This window comes from Myxine glutinosa, chromosome 1, assembly GCF_964187855.1.
Source record: "Myxine glutinosa chromosome 1, kmMyxGlut1.1, whole genome shotgun sequence".
NCBI lineage: Eukaryota > Metazoa > Chordata > Myxini > Myxiniformes > Myxinidae > Myxine > Myxine glutinosa.
Genome location: NC_136261.1, coordinates 78,897,626 through 78,918,766, shown reverse-complemented (window position 1 = coordinate 78,918,766; position 21,141 = coordinate 78,897,626). Strand labels below are relative to the sequence as shown.

General features: G+C 44.8%; 2 protein-coding genes across 2 annotated transcripts in view; one reads left to right on the top strand and one right to left on the bottom strand.

Annotated features, from left to right (window-relative positions):
• Positions 1 to 17,894, top strand: part of TM2D1 (TM2 domain containing 1) — a 61,748-nt gene extending 43,854 nt beyond the window's left edge. Inside the window, exons 4-7 of the mRNA XM_068113951.2 lie at positions 6,874 to 6,965; positions 15,600 to 15,673; positions 17,397 to 17,530; positions 17,648 to 17,894. Of these exons, the coding sequence (XP_067970052.2) occupies positions 6,874 to 6,965; positions 15,600 to 15,673; positions 17,397 to 17,507 (277 nt within the window). The 3' untranslated portion in view covers positions 17,508 to 17,530; positions 17,648 to 17,894. The remainder of the gene's footprint in view (positions 1 to 6,873; positions 6,966 to 15,599; positions 15,674 to 17,396; positions 17,531 to 17,647) is intronic.
• Positions 1 to 21,141, bottom strand: part of LOC137425430 (nuclear factor 1 A-type) — a 424,396-nt gene that overhangs the window by 92,183 nt on the left and 311,072 nt on the right. The window lies entirely within an intron of this gene.

Genomic DNA, 21,141 nt, shown 5'->3' with positions numbered 1-21,141 from the left:
CTGATGCGACGCACTTCCCAACGGAATTCCTAGATTCCGTTGAAGTCTCGGGATTGCCGCCGCACAAGCTCGAGCTCAAAAAAGGATCCCCTATCATTTTGATGCGGAACTTGGACCCTCCGAAACTTTGCAACGGGACGCGCATGATTGTTGAGGACATGCTTCGAAATATTATAGTTGCGAGGATCATAAGTTCAACGTTTGAAGGCGAAACTGTAATGCTCCCTCGGATCCGACTAAATCTGTCGGAAGCTGAGGATATCCCTTTGCAGCGCTGCCAGTTCCCCATACAACCCTGCTTCGCAATGACGATCCATAAGGCGCAAGGGCAAACTATGGAGAATGTGCTGGTCTACCTGGAGAAACCTGTCTTCCAGCATGGTCAGCTGTATGTGGCGCTCAGTTGAGGGAAGAGCAAAGAGAACGTGCGAGTTTATGTAAATGGAGGATCGTCGACAAAGAACATCGTCATCAGAAGTGCCCTCTGACAACAAAATCGTGGTAGTCCACGGGTCGCGTGTTTTTTCTACAAAAAAAAAAAAAAAAAAAAACGTGATCGGAGATAAGGGCCGAAATCACGTGTCACAGGTAAGTGATTTAGAACGCTGAAGAGGTGAGCCTTATGGCTTGCTGGCCCAAATAATCTCCCTGATGATGTCCAGCGTTCGCTTTAGTTCTATTCTCATATCTATTCAAACTGATATTGACCCAACGGGTCATGGGTCGTCTAGTATATATATATATATATATATATATATATATATATATATATATATATATATATATATATATATATATATATATACTGTATATATATATATATATCAGTCACTATGCGACCTTCATATCATCACTGATGATATGAAGGTCGCATAGTGACTGATATAAAAACCGAAAGGTTCACAGAGTTACAAGTGTATGGAAGCCTCACTGCATTGCCCTGATGAAGCCCCAACAAGGGCGAAACCAGGTCGGTAACTGAGTTTTGCATGCACTTGTGACAGTATCTGAATTTATAATCCGTAATGACGCACTGCTAGATGGTTCCTCTGGAGCTTTGCAGGCAATGCGGACATGCATGGCGATGACGTCATGTTGTCCGCTCATTAGGTTGGAGAACCAGATTACAGATACCATATATATATATATATAGGTTTCCATTCATCACCTAGGACACGTCCCTAAATGTGAAATTTGCATTTATGGTTATTTAAATTACTAGGGCATTGCCCGTACGTGGGTGCCCGTTCCTTGCCAAAAAAAAAAAAAAAACGCTACCCGTACGCTCTACCCCGCCCGTACGCCCGTAAACAAAAAAAACAACGCTCTTCGCTTCCGCCCTTCGCTCTGACTGAATTGGGAGAAATAATGCGCATAAGAAATCGAATTACGTACCGTAATGGCGGTCAGCTCGTAACGCGCTCAGCTCCGCTCGTCTCACATCGGCCACGCCTACGCAACAAAGCGTTCTGTGATTGGCTGCCGGAAAGCGTGCTGCCGGACAGTCTTCACTGTCCGGAAGTTCGCAAATCGCAGTTACGATGAATCGTTTTAATTTAATCGCAGTTTGAATTCGTTTTAAAACATAGTTTAACGGCAACATAGTTTTCCAACGTGAAATAAATGAATACGCTGTCAAATGTGCCGTCCGAGGCAGAGTCTGATCGCCACGTTCGGCACACGTGATAGCTCGCTGCTCTCTGATTGGTTGAATCGTTTTTTGGACATAGCTCGGTAAGTAATTGTCCGATTAATATGAAACCTTGAAAAGGCACATCCTCGGGTCCCCAGCAATATACCTGGCAAGTTTCAAGTATATCGGACCCGTGGTTGTCGAGAAACAGCGGTCACAGACACACAGACACACAGACACACAGACACACAGACACACAGACACACAGACACACAGACACACAGACACACAGAGATTACTGGAATTATAGATAGATACAATGGACTACAAAATGGAAATGTTTCATGATATTTGTTATATTATATCACCGTTATCTATCAATATTGTTGAAATGAAGATCAAATAGCTGTATGTTGAAATATGTTGAAAAAGTCAAAACTTTACATGGGGTATACTTACTTTTTCACGTGACTGTATATATATACATATATATATATATATATATATATATATATATATATATATATATATATATATATATATATATATATATATATATACATACATATATATATATATATATATACATATATATATATATATATATATATATATACATATTGTTGCGGAGCTCGAGCCCGTCGACGTACTGAGCGGGGTTAAACCCTTCTCCCCCTCGAGCTTCGAGTCCACAAGGCCTCTACCCACTTTACACTCGTGGGGGCAGATTGCAGAGCAATTCCAGCCGCCAAACCCGCAGCGAGCACGCGGAAGGGTTTCCGGTCGAACACCCTGGTACCTTCGATACACGTGCCACTGCGAGGACGGGGGCTGGACCTCGCATGAGTTACGCTGGTCTGATACGCCCGAGCGGTTTGCGTGTCACGTAACTCTTGCCGTTAATTATTCCTGACCCGATCGATTGGTTTTATTTCGTACAATGCGAGGCCAATGGTGGAAAAGACGTATACGGCTAAATGGAAGCAAAGAACACGGGTTTATTTATAATTTGTACAGTGATCAGGGCAAAGAGACACAGGGTAGAAACTTAACGTCCCTAACTTTAAAAAGCCCAGACAAGGGCCCTTTCACTCACGCGGGGAAAGGAAGGAAGAAGAGGTCGCGCTCACAGCGCAGCCTCTCCGTGCAGTTCGCCCCCGGACAGCTCGTTGGGCGTTTCCCTCGGTGATGTTCGTGGCACGGGACGTCGGCCTCGGTCGTGCACGCACGGGAATCTGCCCGGCATGTCCCGATGTTAGTGAGGCAACCACGCTCGTGCAGGGAGCCCAGGCAGGGAGATCGTTGGAGTCTCGGGTCCCTGGAGAGATCGTCCTGCAAAAGCGCTTATAACAGGGGCAGCTCAGAGCAGGGCAGGGGCAGAACGTAGACTACAGAGAGAGTTCATGCTTTCGACCACAGAGCGCAGAGAGAGAGAGATGGGAGCTTGGCCACGGAGAGAGCGTTCGTGCTTAGGAGTCCTGGGCTAGAGAGATCGCGCTGGTATCTTGACTTGAGAGAGAGAGTTCGGGGATCTAGACCGGGTTTTATAGCCCCCCCAGAGTCCTAACAGAATGTTCCAGGCACCTCCCCTGGCTGCCGTCACTGCCCACTCCCCTTTAGCTCCCATTGGCTGCTTGCCGCTTACCGGCCACTCCCCTTTAGCTCCTCCCTCGGGCCTCCCAGAATTGTTCCAGGCCCTAGCACATGGCATTCCAGCCCAATGAGGCCTACACTTACTTTTTTTTTTCTTTTTTTTTGTATACAGTCACGTGAAAACGTAAGTACACCCCATGTAAAGTTTTGACTTTTTCAACATATTTCAACATGCAGCTATTTGATCTTCATTTCAACAATATTGATAGATAAAGGTGATATAATATAACAAATATCATGAAACATTTACATTTTGTAGTCCATTGTATAATTTAAATAAACATAAATGCAAATTTCACATGTGGAAAAAGTAAGTACACCCTTGGCTCTTATAGGGGATATTGTCCCCTTTGGCAGAAACAACCTCAAGTAGGTGTTTCTTAGAACTGTCGACCAGTCTCTGACATCGACTGGGAGAAATTTTTGCCCACTCCTCCATGCAGAATTATTTCAGCTGTGCGATGTTTGAGGGGTTTCTTGCATGCACAGCTCGTTTCAAATCCTCCCACAACATCTCGATGGGATTTAGATCCGGGCTTTGACTTGGCCATTCCAAAACCCTCCATTTCTTTCTTTTCAGCCAATCCCAGGTGGATATACTGGTATGTTTAGGGTCATTGTCATGTTGCAAGGTCCACCTTCGGTTGAGCTTAAACTTTCTGACAGATGGCCTCACATTATCCTCAAGCACCCTCTGATACAATGAAGAATTCATAGTGGATTCTCTGGTGGTGAGCTGCCCAGGCCCTGATGCAGCAAAGCTGTCCCAAAACATAATATTTCCACCACCATGCTTTACAGTTCGTATCAGGTTCTTGTGGTCAAATGCTGTCTTTGGTTTTCACAAAACATGTCTTCTGGTACTGTGGCCAAATAGCTCTACCTTTGACTCATCTGTCCAGAGCACATTGTTCCAGAAGTGCTGGTCTTTCCCTCGGTGTTCATTGGCAAACTTTAGTCTTGCCCTGATGTTCTTTCTGGACAGAAAAGGTTTCCTCCTGGCACACCTCCCATGTAGATCAAATTGGTGCTGCCTCTTTCTAATGGTAGACTCGTGCACTTTGACATCAACAGTGGCAAGAGCTACCTGTAGGTCCCGTGATGACATTCTGGGGTTCTTAGAGACTTCTTTCATCATCTTGCGGTCTGCTCTCGGGTTGAACTTGCTGGGGCGGCCTGGCCTGAACAAGTTGGCAGTTGTTTGGAATCTTCTCCACTTGTAGATGATCTTCCGGACAGTCGAATGATTGATTTCAAATTGTTTGGAGATCTTTTTAAATCCCTTCCCAGACTCGTAGGCATCTATAACCTTCTTCCTCAAGGCCTCAGAGAGCTCTTTTGATCTAGGCATGGTGACGCCGCACACTTCAACAACAAAGAGCAAACCAAACTAAATGTCTGAGGTTTAAATAAGACAGGTTCCTCCAAGATCTTCTCTAATGATATTCTAATCATTTGCACCTGAGCTGGTGCACCTGATTCTAATTTTAGGTATTTGAATTAGTGATAAATGTAGAGGTGTACTTACTTTTTCCACATGCCAAATTTGCATTTATGTTTATTTAAATTATACAATGGACTACAAAATGTAAATGTTTCATGATATTTGTTATATTATATCACCTTTATCTGTCAATATTGTTAAAATAAAGATCAAATAGCTGTATGTTGAAATATGTTGAAAAAGTCAAAACTTTACACGGGGTATACTTTCTTTTTCACATGACTGTACATAATCGAGGCTCGTGAAAGAGCTAACATTTATCACACAAACAAATCAAACAGACAAACAAACAAAGTATTTAAAAAGGGGAGCGGCAGACAAGATGGGGAGAGAAGGGGAGGCACATAAACACAACATTTGAGAGCAGAGACATCGGGAATGTGTGGGAGGGTGAGGGCTTGGGGGGGAGGTGGCGTGGGAAGGGGGGTGGGGGGTGGGAGAAGTATAAACACAAGGACATCAAGGACTTCCAGGAAGAAGTTGGTACTTCAAAACAGTGGATTTGGGGTGAAATTAGCGGGGGTAGAAAAGACCAAGGTTTTGGATGGGGGAAGATAAGAGATGGTGGTGAACAGCTGTTTTAAAGACCTGGAGGGAGGAGTGGGATTGAAGGGAGTGAGGGAGTTTGTTCCAGAGGTGGGAGAAAAGGGGAATGAAGGAGTGAAGGTGAGCAGAGAGTCTTGATTTTGGCAGTTTAACCATAAGAGGGTTGCAGGCAGATCTTATGCGACCTGTAGGAATATTTGGGGGACAGAGCCCAGAGAGAGCTGGAGGAGCAAGGCCGGGGAGGAGTCGGTCGAAGACGGAAAGACCACCAACCTGCCTGTGGTGAGTGAGTGAAAGGCCCTTGGAGTTAGCTTCATCGCGGGAGATTCCAATGATTCTGAACGCTTGGGTTTCAACAGCGTGAAGACGAGCTCGGTGTGAGGCAGGAGCACCAGCCCAGAGGGGAGAACAACCCTCTCTACTTACCTCTCTACAACCCTATCTCTACTTACCTGCATCAACGCATACTAACACAGGAAAGGAGACTATACTTAACATTGAATAAGAAATAACTGAACTAAGCGAGTCTACATGTTGTGGTGCAACTAACTAAGAGGGGGGTTTGCCTTTATTCCAAAACCGCAACAATATATACACATACACATACACATACACACATGCAGTGCAGACTAATGTCTGTATTTTGAAAGAGTCTTATGACCTAGTTATTTAACCTTAATTGAAGCTGTAGGACTGGCAAGATAGCCTGGAGGCATGCACCACTCACTTCTGAGCTGTCTAGCCTGGGTTTGAATCTCAACCCAACTATAAACTGTCATCCTTAGCGATTTGCATGCATGGCTATTCATCAATGTGCGCCGTCCCTTGGATGGATTTTAAACTGGGTGTTCTGTCTGTCGGCATTAGTTGCTGGACGTTAAAGATTCCACAATGTCCTTCGTCAAGAGTAGACGAATCATCAATAAAACCCTGAACAACTTTGAAATTCCTACCTTAACTTCCACTGGGAAGGCAAAGGCAAACCTCCCAGTGTTTATCCTGGCCATGTAGCTGATTTAGTGGCAGTCAGCCTGCCTTCAGACAGAACACAAGAGATAAGGAAATTGAGGCTCACACTGAACTGAATCTAGTTTAATCAAATGTCTAGCTTGTAATAGTCCTCAAGGTCAAGCCTCTCTGTGAAGTGGATAAAATAGTTTGCAAAGTTAACCAACACCTGATTAACATACACCTCCCTCATAATAATCAGTGATTCAGAAACAACAGCATCTAACATTTGTTGACATCGTCGTTCGTCTTCTATGACATTATGAGTCGAACTAAGGAGGAATTTGAACATTAGGTTGCGACCATTACACCGTTTTATGCACCAACGATGTCAAGCATTGGCATATTATGGTACAATGTTCATTTTCATCTGGTGTTGGAACAACTTCTGACATGCTCTCCTATTTTGTTTAATATAGAAATGTCAAGTAATCTGTGGACGAAATGATTACTCTCTGTAAACATGTGCCCTCATGATACATTTCGTTATTTTTTAACCAACCTTTGATTGATGTGCGATGTTCCGCAGGAGTGGTTACCGCTACACAGTAGCTGTTGCTTTGTCCTTGTTCCTCGGCTGGCTCGGGGCTGACAGATTCTATCTCGGCTACCCAGCGCTCGGTAAGGCCCACTTCTTTCAGCATTGTCTCTATTAGCAAGTTTGCAACCTGCCAGACCGTGTCGAGCAACAACTGAGCTCTGTATCCCCATTAGCATGGCAGATGCCTGAAGCACAGGTTGTTACATTGATAACTTGTGCTGCATTGTAATTACAGCAATGGTTAGATGAGGTTTATACAGTTGTAATCACTAACTGCTGCCAAACAAGCCCTACCTCCATACTTTTGGTTTCAGAGTGACGTAACTTTTCGTTAACAAGGGAAAAGGTGCTGCTTCTGCATTTTGTAACATCATGGCCATGAGGCAGATCATCACGAGCTGCATAAAGCAGGTCGAAAATATACGGCAATACCTAAAGAGCTGCTGGAAATCCCAGTGAACCCTATATTATCAAGATTGCAAATTCACAAACGACGCTCCGATAGTGTCTTTATTCACAGAGTTAATCGGTTTTCATCATGAATCGGGAACTCCTAGTCTCCTATACGAACTCCTAGTCTCCTATACGAACTCCTAGATCAGATTTGTTTATGGGATTGTATGTGGCAGTGCAGTCACCAAAGTTTATTTCACTGGAGCGAAGTCGATGCTGCACCATCGCAAATCCCCACGCTTCCCACGTAAAGCAAAGTTGAACGATGGCAAAAAAAAGTTCAACCAGGAATGACCTGGTATCAAATTTTGAGTTAAGTCTTTCTTTTTGTTGACCCCTGTGACTCTTAAGTCCCCACCCCCTAGGGCATGGACCAGAGGTTAAATCCCAAAAATCGTTACATATTCCATGCGTCCCCTAATGTTGATCGCATCGCATATACAAGCTCCTCGAAATGTGGCAGTAATTGCATTTTTTGGTATTTGACCTTTTGACCACACCCCAGGGAACGGGGCCAAAATGATACTGCTCTTGCACCTTCTTGCCACGTGGTGACCATAACTACCAAGTTTGATGAATTTCTGCGTAACCATTTCGGAGAAGATTGGGTGACAGATGGACGGACAGATGGAATAACTGAAAGACAGACGGACTTTTTCAAAAAGTGTGGGGATAACTCATTTTGCACTCTTCAGACGTATTAAATAATTTTACAGCATGGTGTCGTCCCAAGTAGTGGTTGTTTTGGTGACCTGTCAGGTGAGCAAACTCGGCGTGACTTTGCGAGAGAAGATAAAGCACAACACGAACACCTGCACAAAACTCCTCGATGATGTTTTAACTGTGGCCTGGCGCTAATTATATTCAAATTTATTAGCTTCGCCCATGTTAACTTATTTTGTGTGTTTGTGGTGGGGAGGGAGAAGTGGAGCCAATCCGTCCACAAGGAATCAAGCTGTCTATATAATCTGACTGCAAGCGACTCACTGCTTTGCATTCCGACTCGCATCCCAGTCGTATGCCTTGAGGAAATCTTTGAGCACTGATTTCCCAAAGAAGAAAGCAGACGCGACCCTCTCTGAGGGACGTTTGCAGCGGGCCTGCACAATTACTCAAAATGTTGTTCCGCCAATGCATCACCTGCCCGAATCAGAGTACTTTCATTCTGCCAGCAAACACCCCACCAAACTAACAGGAACAGCTCTAGTTCCGCAGCGCAGCAAATTCTGTGTAAGTGGGCGCTATATTTTTGGATTCTGAGCAAGAGGCCTGCACAAATATATATTTTAGTCACCCATATTCTCTTCCTGACGTTTAAACTGTGCATGTTGAAAGGATGCAGTTTGTGTGAATGTGTCAACAGCTTCTGCACTTCTTAGAGGCTTTATTGCTTTGGCCTGGTGGATGTGATTAACTCGATTTGACTCGACTTTGGATTAGAGGAGGTTAGGGAAATGTGTACATACTCCATGTCTAACAAGTCAAAAGGTGGCGCCAGAGCTTTAGAAAGTGCAAACGTCAATGCAAGAACTCCATTATGTTTTACTAGCAACGGTACCCGCCCTATGGGCGGGGCTTCAATTGGGAAGCCCAAATGAAAAGGCAAAATATCAGAAATTGAAGGCTTTTTTATTTTAAACGATTCATATCAACATCCTTTGAATCATATCACACGCAAATCATCAAAATCGAAACGGAACATGGCGCCCATTTTGAAAAAAGATTGAATTCTGCAAAACAGAAGCGGCCGCTACACGTCTTTCTCAGTCGCACGTTTATGTGTGAAGAGTGCACGCTGAATCTGTAACATGGAAGTGGCCGCTACACCTGTTTCTCAGTCGCTTTGCACACGCTGCCATGTTTTTTTGTTGTTGTTTTTGTTTTTTTGGATACAGAATCGAGGCTCGTGAAAGAGCTAACATTTATTTCACAAACAAATCAAACACAAACAAAATATATAAAAAGAGGGAGTGGAAGACAAGATGGGGAGAGAAGGGGAAGCACACAAACACAACATTTGAGAGCAGGGAGATGTGTGGGAGGGAGAGGGCTTGGGGGGAGGAGGCGTGGGAATGGGGGGGGGGGGTGGGAGAAGTATAAAACACAAGGACACCAAGGACTTCCAGGACAAAAGTTGGTATTTCAAAAAAGTGGATTTGGGGTGAAATTAGCGGGGGTAGAAAAGATCAAGGTTTTGGATGGGGGAAGATAAGAGATGGTGGTGAACAGCTGTTTTAAAGACCTGGAGGTGGAGAGGGATTGAAGAGAGTGAGGGAGTTTGTTCCAGAGGTGGGAGAAAAGAGGAATAAAGGAGTGAAGGTGAGCAGAGAGTCTTGATTTTGGCAGTTTAACCATAAGAGGGTTGCAGGCAGATCTTGTGCGACCTGTATGAATATTTGGGGACAGAGCCCAGAGAGAGCTGGGGGGGCAAGGCCAGAGAGGAGTCGGTAGAAGACGGAAAGACCACCAACCTGCCTGTGGTGAGTGAGTGAAAGGCCCTTGGAGTTAGCTTCATCGCGGGAGATTCCAATGATTCTGAACGCTTTGGTTTCAACAGCGTGAAGACGAGCTGGGTGTGAGGCAGGAGCACCAGCCCAGAGGAGAAAGCAGTATTCCATTGAGCTGTGGATGAAAGCCTTGTATGTGGTGAGGAGCTCAGGTGTGCCAAGGAAGGACTTCGCACGACGGAGGATGCCCAGTCGGCGACTGGCTTTTGAGGCCAGATTTGAAATGTGGTTTTCCCAGGAAAGATCATGGCAGATAGTGAGACCCAAAAGCTTGAGTGACAGAACTTCTTGGAGAGGATTATTCAGAAAGTGGATGGGAGCGTTGTCCAGTCGGTCTTTTCGGAGAGACATCGTAAGAGTGTGAGATTTGTCAAGATTGAAAGACATGTTCCACTTGTTTGCCCAGTCTGCGATTTTGTCCAGGTCTGCAGAGAGTGAGGAGGCTGCAGACTGCCGATCTGAGGGATGAGGAATGGAGCGACAGAGAGTAGAGTCATCAGCAAAGAGATAGAGAGGATTTTCAAGAGAGTCAGAGAGATCATTGATGAAGACCAGAAAAAGCACGGGGCCCAGAACACTGCCTTGGGGAACTCCAGCCTGAACAGGAAGAGGAGATGAGAGAAACCCATTCAGGGCCACACGTTGACTACGACTAGAGAGGAAGTCCGCCAGCCATGCGTGGAGATTTCCATGGATACCAAAGGAGGAGAGTTTGGTGAGCAGAGCAGGGTGCCAGACCGTATCAAAGGCACGTGATATGTCAAGGGAGACAGCTCTAATTTCCTGTTTGGCATTGAGGACCTCCATCCATTGTTGAGAAAGCAGAAGCAGCATGTCCAGCGTAGAGTGACCAGGTCTGAAACCAAATTGATGATCAGTGATCAAGCCATTGGAGAAGAGGAAAGATTTCATATCCAAAGCAATGATGGATTCCATGACTTTGCTGATAATTGGGAGAAGGCTGATTGGTCTGTAGTTGCTAGGATCTGTTTTTGCACATTTTTTGTGCAAAGCGGTGATGTTGGCTGATTTCCAAGCAGATGGCAGATGACCTTGAGCAAAAGAGAGGGTGAAGAGAACAGAGAGAGGTAGTGAAAGAGCGGAAGAACAGGATTTTAGGACCCGTGGGCTGATGCCGTCAGGTCCAGTTGCAGAATCAGAGTCGAGGGTTGACAGAAACTTTTCCACCTTGTCAGGAGGAAAGGACACAGAGTCCAGGAGCAGCTGGGTACGACTGGGTACGGTGGGTACAGAGAGCGATGGGTTTGGGACACAAGATTTAGAGGCAAACACAGAGTTGAGGCATTCAGCTTTTTCATGTGCGGAGTCAGCCGTGTAGCCGTTTGAGGTGAGGGAGGGGATGGAGGGGGAACAAACACCAGCAACAGATTTGACCAGACGCCACCAGGATTTGGAAGAGGGAGACAGATAAGAGAGTTCGGTCTTGAGAACGGAGAGATATTGTTTCCTGGCTCTCCTGAGGGTGGACACACACTTGTTTCGGGCTTTGTGAAAGGAAATGAGATTTACTTCCGTTGGATTTGCTTTCCAGGAGACGAAAGCAAGTTGTTTCTGGGCAACAGCCTCACCACAAGATTCCGTGTACCATGGACGGGAGGAAGGGTATGACAACTAAAGACGAGATGGGATAAATCTGTGCATGAGGGAGAGCAATTTACTTTGGAAGAATTCCCAGGATGAGTTGGTGTCAGAGGCAGTAGAGATGGGAGACCAGTCCAGATGATTGATGGCTGCTTGAAGACCGTGCCAGTTGGCCTGAGTGAAATGCCAGACTCGTCGACGCTGAGGAGGCTCTCTGAGAATGGTCAGAGAGATGTCCACTTTAACAAGCAAGAATGTTACAAACAAGAATGTTACTTCGGAGCCGCACGTTTATATAGGAAGAGTTCATCAGGAGTCGATGTACTCTCTCCTGGTACGTAGAATTTCAACAAAAGCCACATCACTGTTAATACCGGTAAATATTTTTCCATCGTGTTTGGAAAAACTGGAAAAATTTGAAAAACAATATCGCCTATTTTACTCCCAGGGGTCCCAGGAATACCCACCCAAAATATCGTTGTGATCGGTTGAGCCGTTTTTGCGGTGCCTTCAAACGGACAGACTGACATTTGGTGAATTATAATAAGATTTGCTGTATGCTGATGGTGGGGTTGGGGGGGATGCGTAATGACATCACATCCTCACTCGAGCTGAACGTAAGAGCATTGTAATATGAATTGTAGTTACGTAGTGTGCCTTACATTACACCGCTGTGCAGTTTTACAATTTCCGAGATGTCTCAGCAGGTGTGTATTTTTTGGGGTTTGCTCTCACAAGTCCCATTACCCATTTCATAAGCTTGATGGTTAAAGACTTTGGCTTTGAGATTCTATTTTTCTGACTTGGTTTCAGCCATCACTCCACTCTAGCGAGGCCCTCGCCCGCTCATGTTTATTGTTGCGGAGAGGTTATGATGAGAGAATTATTGGCATCGTGCACGCATCCCGTTGCACTCATGGGATGATTGCATCATCGCCCGAGTTGTATTCAAACATCGGCAATAAATCAGTCTGGTGACCTGGTCCGTGGCATCGGCATGTTAACAAGTAATGATGCGCTCAGCAGTTTGGCTTGTGCATTGTGGCCTATCTTTGTAGTCTGCCTGCCACAGCAATAAAGCACTTATACTACCGGACTCTTCTTCTTTGGCACTTGCCACTATTTCCTCAGGATTGTTTGGCACCAAAGATGAAGTCGTGCTTTTTATTTTATTTATGTTTCCCTTCTTGGGACCCTCACCCTAACCCTAACTCTAACCCTAACCGGACTCTTCTTCTTTGGCACTTGCCACTATTTCCTCAGGATTGTTTGGCACCAAAGATGAAGTTGTCCTTTTTTAAAATTTATTTTTCCCTTCTTGGGACCCTAACTCTAACCCTAACCGGACTCTTCTTCTTTGGCACTTGCCACTATTTCCTCAGGATTGTTTGGCACCAAAGATGAAGTCGTGCTTTTTATTTTATTTATTTTTCCCTTCTTGGGACCCTAACCTTAACTCTAACCCTAACCGGACTCTTCTTCTTTGGCACTTGCCACTATTTCCTCAGGATTGTTTGGCACCAAAGATGAAGTCGTGCTTGTTATTTTTTATTTTTTTTCCCCCTGAAGTTTGTCTTCAGCCGAATTCGGCAACGAGTTTGTTTTACCTCCGCGTGGTGTATAGCTCACGCATGTATCTCATTGTCTTGCGATGCTGCAGCATTCCACATCGGTTTTGCAGTAACGCCGTCCAGCTGTTGAACCATTGTTCCACGTACACCATGTATAATGTCAAGGCAGCGGCGGCACATTGCTCTGGGACGTGGCCATGGAGTTGTATCGGTCATGAAATCCACGCGCTCCCGATCATTAAAATGGAACGCGTGTGTGTAATGATGTCCTTCAAAACGTAGCCACGCCATTTTGGCCCCTTTGTCGTAGACACGCACGCTGCGTCTTTGCCGGGAGTCGGGCCTCCAGAGCCGGATTCCGACTTGTTAAAATGCAAATGGACCGTCAGATCTCCCGACTCAAATGCTTCCAGTTTTTTTTTCAGTGAAGAATCTCGGGAAGGCGCCAGCCCAGGGATTTTCGGCAGCGTTCGCGATGGCTGTGAGCGATGCTTTCATGTGCGTTTTTGAAAAGCAATGCTCCACGGCTTGGGCTTTCTTGGACAGCTGTCAGGATGGTACAACTGCCTTGTGCTGCAAAGTTCTGTCGTGTCGCCAGTTGGAATCCAGGCGACACGTCGGTCTCAGTTTCTTGGTGTGAGCAACTGGCCTACGTGCTTGTTTGCGGCCATTTTACATGTGTATTCATTTTTACGGCATGGTTGGATAATTGTCGGATTTGGTACCTAAGGAGCCATTTTTGTGAGACTTATTTGAAGTTGCACCACTCGGGCAAAGTGGGTTTGAAATTTGGAAATCCGATATCGATGGTAGGATGAGCAGATGCTTTTTACATTGCTCGCCTTTCTACAATGTTCGAGGCTCACAGAAAACATCGCACACGTGAGAAACATCGGCATGGGATAAGGGGTTTGGGCCCAGGCTCCGCAGCGCCATGAGCCACGTGCTCAACTGTGGCACACCAAGGCAATCCAATCCAAATATGGAAGGAAACCGGAGATTGTGCTTGAACTGTGAATACGTATTCTTCTTTTCCTAATGACTAGCCGAAACCCGTGGAACATCCACGGAAGGGAGGATGTGGTGTATGGATAGAGTGTACCATTATGGATGGCATAGGGGATTTCCTTGTCCGAGTAAGAGTTAGGAAGAAAGATGAGAATGACGAGTGCGTATATGAACAACGTATTTATTGCAATCTACTTAAATGACAACGCTACGATATACTTTTGAAAATATCACGTACCGTCTCGAAGTCAATGCCATCCTTTTATCTCTTCGTATACAACTCACTGATTTCTACCTTATCGTGAACAGGGTAAAGCCTACTTTGATAATCATGAACGGTGGCAGATGCAGGAGTTGGTGAAACGAAAGGGGGGGGGGGGGGGCTGATCATGACCTACCCGACGCCACATGGCCTACGCCATTTGTTGAGATCATGGCCACAGCGGAAACACAACTGGATAGGTAGGGCCTAGGCCTACGCCTACTTTTCGTCACTCGGCGAAGTACACTTTGTTTTAAGCTTTCAGAAGCTGAAGCCTTGTTATTTATTGCTTTATATGATACTGATGGGCTGCTGATCGGTTTCACTTCGTTGTTATCACAGTATATGGAAGAAATTATGGTAAACCCACCTGATGAGGTTAGCGTACACCGCGATCGATGACACCGGCACAAATGGCAGAATGCATGCTCTGGATTGTCCACTCAGTGGACGGATTGCTGTCGCCTTCGCCTGTCCAATCAGCGGACGGCTTGCTTCGCCTTCACCCAGCAGACGCCAATACGATGGCGTCGTAAGATGGCGTCGTATCGGTAGTTAATCGGATGCTTTTGGGCCCCAACGTCGGCTAATTCAGATTTTTCGAGTATGGCTGTACGTGATAAACAAAGAGCGCGGTTCGTAGATCGTAAATCCATTAGTGCCGTGGGCATCGGGTCACTGGGTGCGGCGTAAAAGGGATAACAAAGTCGAGTCCTTGCGCTATTATTATATAGATGTTCCTTTTATATTTATTATCCTCGCCAGAGGAGAGGGTATTGCATTTGAGTCCGTTTGTCTGTTTGTCCGCACAGAATAAATGTGATTTTCTCTGCAACCATTGGTCCGATTGACAGGAAATTTTCACCATAGGTGCAACTCCACCTGTATAATTTTTTATGATAATTATGACGTCATAGGTCCCGTGGTTTGGCCGCCATCTTGGAAAAATCGCAAACCTTTGCACCTCTATATCTCGGAAAACGCTGCATCAAAAAAATTGAGACATGGTTCATTGTAAAGAACTCTCCATGGGGAATAAAAGATGTTATTGAAGATGTCATAGGTGCCTCCATTATGACGTCATAATTTGACAAGTACAAAACTTCATCCGATCAAGATGAAATTTCTTGAGCATAGTCTAGGAATAAATTAGTTTAGAAAAGGAATAATGACGTCATCGGTCACGTGGTTCGGCCGCCATATTTGTTTTAACACAAAAGCCTTAAAGACCACTGGATATACATCCTGGCGAGGGTTTGCAATCTATGATTGCTCTTTTTCTTGTTTGTTTCTTGTTTTTTCTTCCCATAGGCCTACTGAAACTCTGCACCATTGGATTTTGTGGCATTGGAAGCCTGATCGATTTTGTACTCATCGTGACACAGGTGAGCGTAACGGATGCCCCTCGTTGATCCTGCTCGTCACAATGGACACTGTTAAAAAACTGCTCCCATGTTACCCTCGATAACGTCATTATCATGAATATGCTCCTCATCACTACATCTGCGTCCATAGCTTACGTCGATATGTTCAAACGGTTGATGTATTTCCATTGACGGTGTGTGGAGTGGCTTCCAGCTTTTGCTTCGAGCTTGATCCCTTGTAGATTTCTCATTAAATTTGTGGGGTTTTCTAGTTTCCGCCTCTCCCCATTGTTCTCTGGCCTCTGTGCTCAATGCACCCGTGGACAGTTGTGATGTTGGTGGATGTTTAATTTGTTTGGTATTGATGGCTTCTTATTTCCTCCTCCCCTGTCTCGTATTTTTTAATCCTCGTCCATTTCACTGCATTGCCGTTCCCCACTTAGATATTGTGTTTCTGTTTCGACTTGTCGGAAACATTTGGGTTTTGTCTGCTTATTTGCTTGGTTCGCGGTTATTGTTAATCACCAGTTTATTTCTTTCTAAAGTATACTCCCATTCCTATTGGCATTTGCTATTGACAATTATTGGCAATTGCTATTGTTATTGCTATTGGCAATATTTGCTATTGGCAATTGCTTTTGGCAATTGCTATTGGCATTGCTATTGGCATTAGCATTGGCATTGATTTATTTATTTATATTGGCAATATTTGCAATATTATATGTATATTGGCAATATTTATATAGGCAATTGCTATTGCTATTGCTGTTGCTATTGGCAATTGCTATTGCTGTTGCTATTGGCAATTGCTATTGGCATTGCTATTGGCATTGGCATTTATTTATTTATTTATATTGGCAATATTGGCAATATTATATGTATATTGGCAATATTTATATTGGCAATTATTGGCAATTGCTATTGTTATTGCTATTGCTATTGACAATTGGTATTGGTATTGGCATTGGCATTTATTTATTTACACGAATGAAACTTGTTCCGTCAGTTCTAAACTGGAATAGTCACGTAACCATTGCTGTTTTTAAATTGCCAACACACGCCAACCCCATAACAAGCGACAGGAGACGTCACAACAAAACATGGCATAAGCATTTCATTGCATGGGCAGCACGTGGCTGCTGATTTGCCCCATTGCTTCGGAAGTGCGGCTGTGCTACTGATGCAGTGGCCCCTGTAAGTTAGAGCAGGATTTGTAATTTGTTCATTGTGCCGGCAACATCTCACTAACTCTTTGCAAAGGACACCGTGGGATATTTAATGCCCGCCAACAAATACTGGCACACGGGACGGCCATTTTAACGTCCATCCGAGTGAAGACATGCATACTGATGAATCGCCCTGCCTGTGCAACACCCGGATGACAATTTATAGCTGGGTCTGGATTCAAACCCAGGCTAGATAGCTTAGAGGTGAAGGTGCTATCCTGCCAGCCCTGACATGAACATAAATGTTTCTAAATGTCTACTGGGTCAACATTCCTCCAGGGGGTAACAAGACATATGGGTCATCCTCTGCAGTCAAAGCTAATTGCCCAAGACTAAAGTTGTTGTCCTTCTCAAACCCACATGAAGCTTGCATGTTCATGATGTAAAAGTCGATTTTGTCATATGTTCTCGTGCTCTATTTTGTCTCTAATGTTTGATACCTTTTCTTGTCATTAGTACTTGGAGTCTTGAGTTAGTCTTTAACGTATCCGCCCCTGCTCTTAACCCTTCTTTTTTAGGTTGTTGGACCATCTGATGGTTCCAGTTACATTATTGACTACTACGGAGCACGACTTACCCGATTGGGAATAACCAACGAGACTTACCGGGTGCCTCACACAGAACTGTAGCAGAGCTTGGAGCTCGTGCAAAGGTGTGTTGTGGAACATCTTGAGGGCTTGCTTCCCATTTCCCAGGCTTCGGTTTGGTTTGTTAAATGGCATTCCTGTTTTTTTCACATTGTTTTTTTCAATCAAATATTTTGTTGCAGGAACCAAGAAAGTGAAGCTTATCCGATCAAAAATAGGAATGCGATGCAGAAGCGTCGACAAGAAGCTTGATTTCTACTCCGCCACCTCGCACCTTGTAAATAGAGATCCTTGATTTGACGTTTTTTGATTGTTGCAATTCTAACGTTTCAATTTTGTCTGCAAGTGAACATTATTTATTTTTCATGTACACACATTCCTTTTTCTTGTTTACGTTCAATTAAATATTTGCCCTTTGTCTGGTAGCATGTCCATTTGTACAATGTTTTTTTTTTTTTTTTACAGAGGCTAAATATCTCATGTGACATTTGTCGTTGCCCGTGTGCGCTTATGGCTACTATTGGTCTAGACCGGAAAACAAAAAAATTAATGATACCAATGAACGTGGTAATTGTCAGGGAATGGAAGGCAGGCATCGGATTCCACTTGAGGGTAGTGCTTTATTTCCAGAAGGTTGGCTGTCAGGATATCTCCGAGCGTACACTTCCTTGGGAAACCAAACCGCCCAGCCGGTTCCTATTCTTTACGGAAAGCCGGCTGAGTACAGCGTGCATTCGACACGCTTAAACCACAGAGCGTAAACTAGAAACCGCTTCGCAATACGACACATGCCTTGATGTGCTCTTGGCTCCGAGATTGCAACTTGGTAATTTCATTTTGTGGAATGGATGTGCCGCCGCCTTGCCAATCCAGATGCACCCACCTGTAAAAAAAACACCGTGGGCTCCAGAGATGAGGACGTCCGTCCATCCTTAGTCAGGGCAGATGGTTTTGGTGAAGCTTATCAGGAGAGGTAATGAACAGATGCGCCAACGCTGACATTGTGTGCGCGATGCATTGTGCATCTCTGTAGCCCTGGGATCTTGTCTGTTAATGGCGTGTGCAACGCTCTTCTGTACTCCATCATAAACCTGCCCGCTCCTCAGATCAAGGGTATGCATAACCCTGGCCAAGCCACAAAGCGAGGAATAAAAAGCGCATTGTTCTGCTTTTATAGGACAGGATTTGGTGCCCTGTGAATAAACCCTCTGTGCGCTGCCAAGTGATAGGTGTCACACGGGTGTAAATCATCGAAACGCGATCGCGCATTCCAGGACCTCGGCCAATTGCCTGGGATAAGTGTGGCCGAATGCAGTTGAGCGTTTAGCGAAATGTCCAGAGATCGAACTAACATCCGAGTCTGCGCCACTATTTGTGTTTTACAAGGAAACACGTGTAAGAAAAGGCTATTTGCGTCCATCATGCCTCTCTTACCACGATTGGTCTATGCGGATATCCTGTACCTAGCGACATATGAACAAAAACCTTTATAACTGACAAAACCGTGCACATTACTATTTTCACCTCTTTGAACTTCCTCTCCACGGGTCTACACGTGATCGTGTTTCCATATAAAGTTGAACGAGAATCCTGTGCAGCCCAGATAAGTGTCTCCTGGTAGCATGACCACTGGACCCTGGTTTAAAACCTGGGGTCTTTGGACATGAAGATGACAATTCGAATTTGTCCATGGTACTGGCACACACATGTCACCGCAAGACCTGATGTCTGATGTTCTTCCACGAGTTAACGGAACAACCGCCTCAAGGTCTTCTCCAAAAAAGACGACGTGCTCCTCTCTGGCAGAATGCTCATTTACAGTTGTAAGTTTGTGCCCGTGAAGCACAAGGCCAAAAGTTTATTATCGGACACCGATCTGTACCAGACAAAGTATGAGTGCCCGATCAATTATTGTCAGTTGCTTGGATTTATTGCAATCCGAACATAAACTGTTCTTACCTCTGGATCGGACCGTATGAGTGGATGACTTGTACATATAAATGAGTTCATCTGTCCGACGTCATGACGTCATTTGTCATGACGTCATGAAGAAACTTCTCAGAGTGGAAAATCGAATAGCCATTCGGTATGTGCGAAGTGATGGCCACCACTCAATGGTGATGGCCGCTAGTTTGTAAAGATGTACATCATTTGGATATAAATCTTAGATGCAATTTGCGCTACTTCGTGCAGGCTTATACACCTCTCAAAACGAAGATGAGTTTCCAGCTCAAACTGGTGTCGAGCTGATGTATTCTCGCTCCATTCTCGATTTTAAAATGGCTTCGGTTGAGTTCCTGGCACACCTCACTTTTCATCTACATCTTCACGCCTTTCTTTTGCTTATTCTATTTACTTTGCATTCCTTGTACCACTTGCATTGGTTGTTTCAGCAATTGTTCAAATTGCACTCTTCCCTCCCGGACTTCAGGCAAGCGGTGCACCACCATCTCATATCCCTCATAAACCCTAACCCTAACCCTTACCACCAATCTTCATTACCCTCATTAACCAAACCATTTTACCTGTAGGTGACTGTTTCCTCCTCTCTCTTTTTTATATTTATTTCCTTGCTTGTTTGCTGTGCATCCTTGCCATATTTATTTCCTTGCCATTACTATATCTACCTTTTATTGTCCATATTGTCAATGGTTTGTTTGTGAAGTGTGACGTCATTAATGGATGATATTTGCAAAAGTTGGCGCATTGACCAACGATATTTCCATAAGGGGTGAAATGTGTGTGGCTTTTTTGTTTGATCCGATCCAATCAGAATGGGGTAACTACTCATCCAAACTCCCATCGGCATCTCAGCAGTTGAGTGGGGGCGAATCTGGAGGAGAGGGGCACGAAACGAGGCCTAAACCCTGTTTTTGGTGTATTGTACGAATTGATGCTCTCTCACAAAACTTTTAACATTTGGGGGTTTTTTTAATGGCAATATACGTTTCGCCAACTCTCTGAAATGAATGAATGAATGATCGTTTTAAGGCCATTTTTCCCCGCTAGAGCAGGGGTTAGCCTTGCGGGCCCCATGACAATCATGGTTCGCTGTTTGAGGCAATGTTTTTATGGCCGGATGCCCTTCCTGACGCCAACCCTTAGTCGCCTCTTACGATGCGCAGGGATACGGTGTACCTATTCTAAATCGGGGTACACACCGTGATCATTCATCCCAGCAAGCTGGTACTCAATTTGCCGACCTCGGAAGGATGACAGGCTGAGTCAACCCCCCTGGCGTTAATTCAGCGATCGACCGGGATTCGAACCCAGGATCCTAGGATCCCAAGACGGCATCCTAACCGCTAAGCCAACACCAAGCTCTGAAAACCGGGCCCATTTACGTTTTCTTAAACTTTTCAGGGCTGTTTCGATATTGTTTGAGTTGATCATAAATGTACCTTTTTATTTTTAACTTTAATGTTTTAAAAGATGGAGCGGGGGGGGTTTGTACAGATTGCGTTTACGTGGTTGGTGTGGAGAGGATATGGGATGGGGAAGGTTAAGCAGCACACTCACATATCCACCCTCAAGGGATTCTAAATAATATAAACCTCTTTTACTACATGAAGTATCCTTCTCACCTTTGGGCTAGCAAGACAGCCAAGAGGTTTGCACACTCACCTCTGAGATGTCAAACCTGGGTTCGAATTTCAACCTCCCTATAAACTCATCC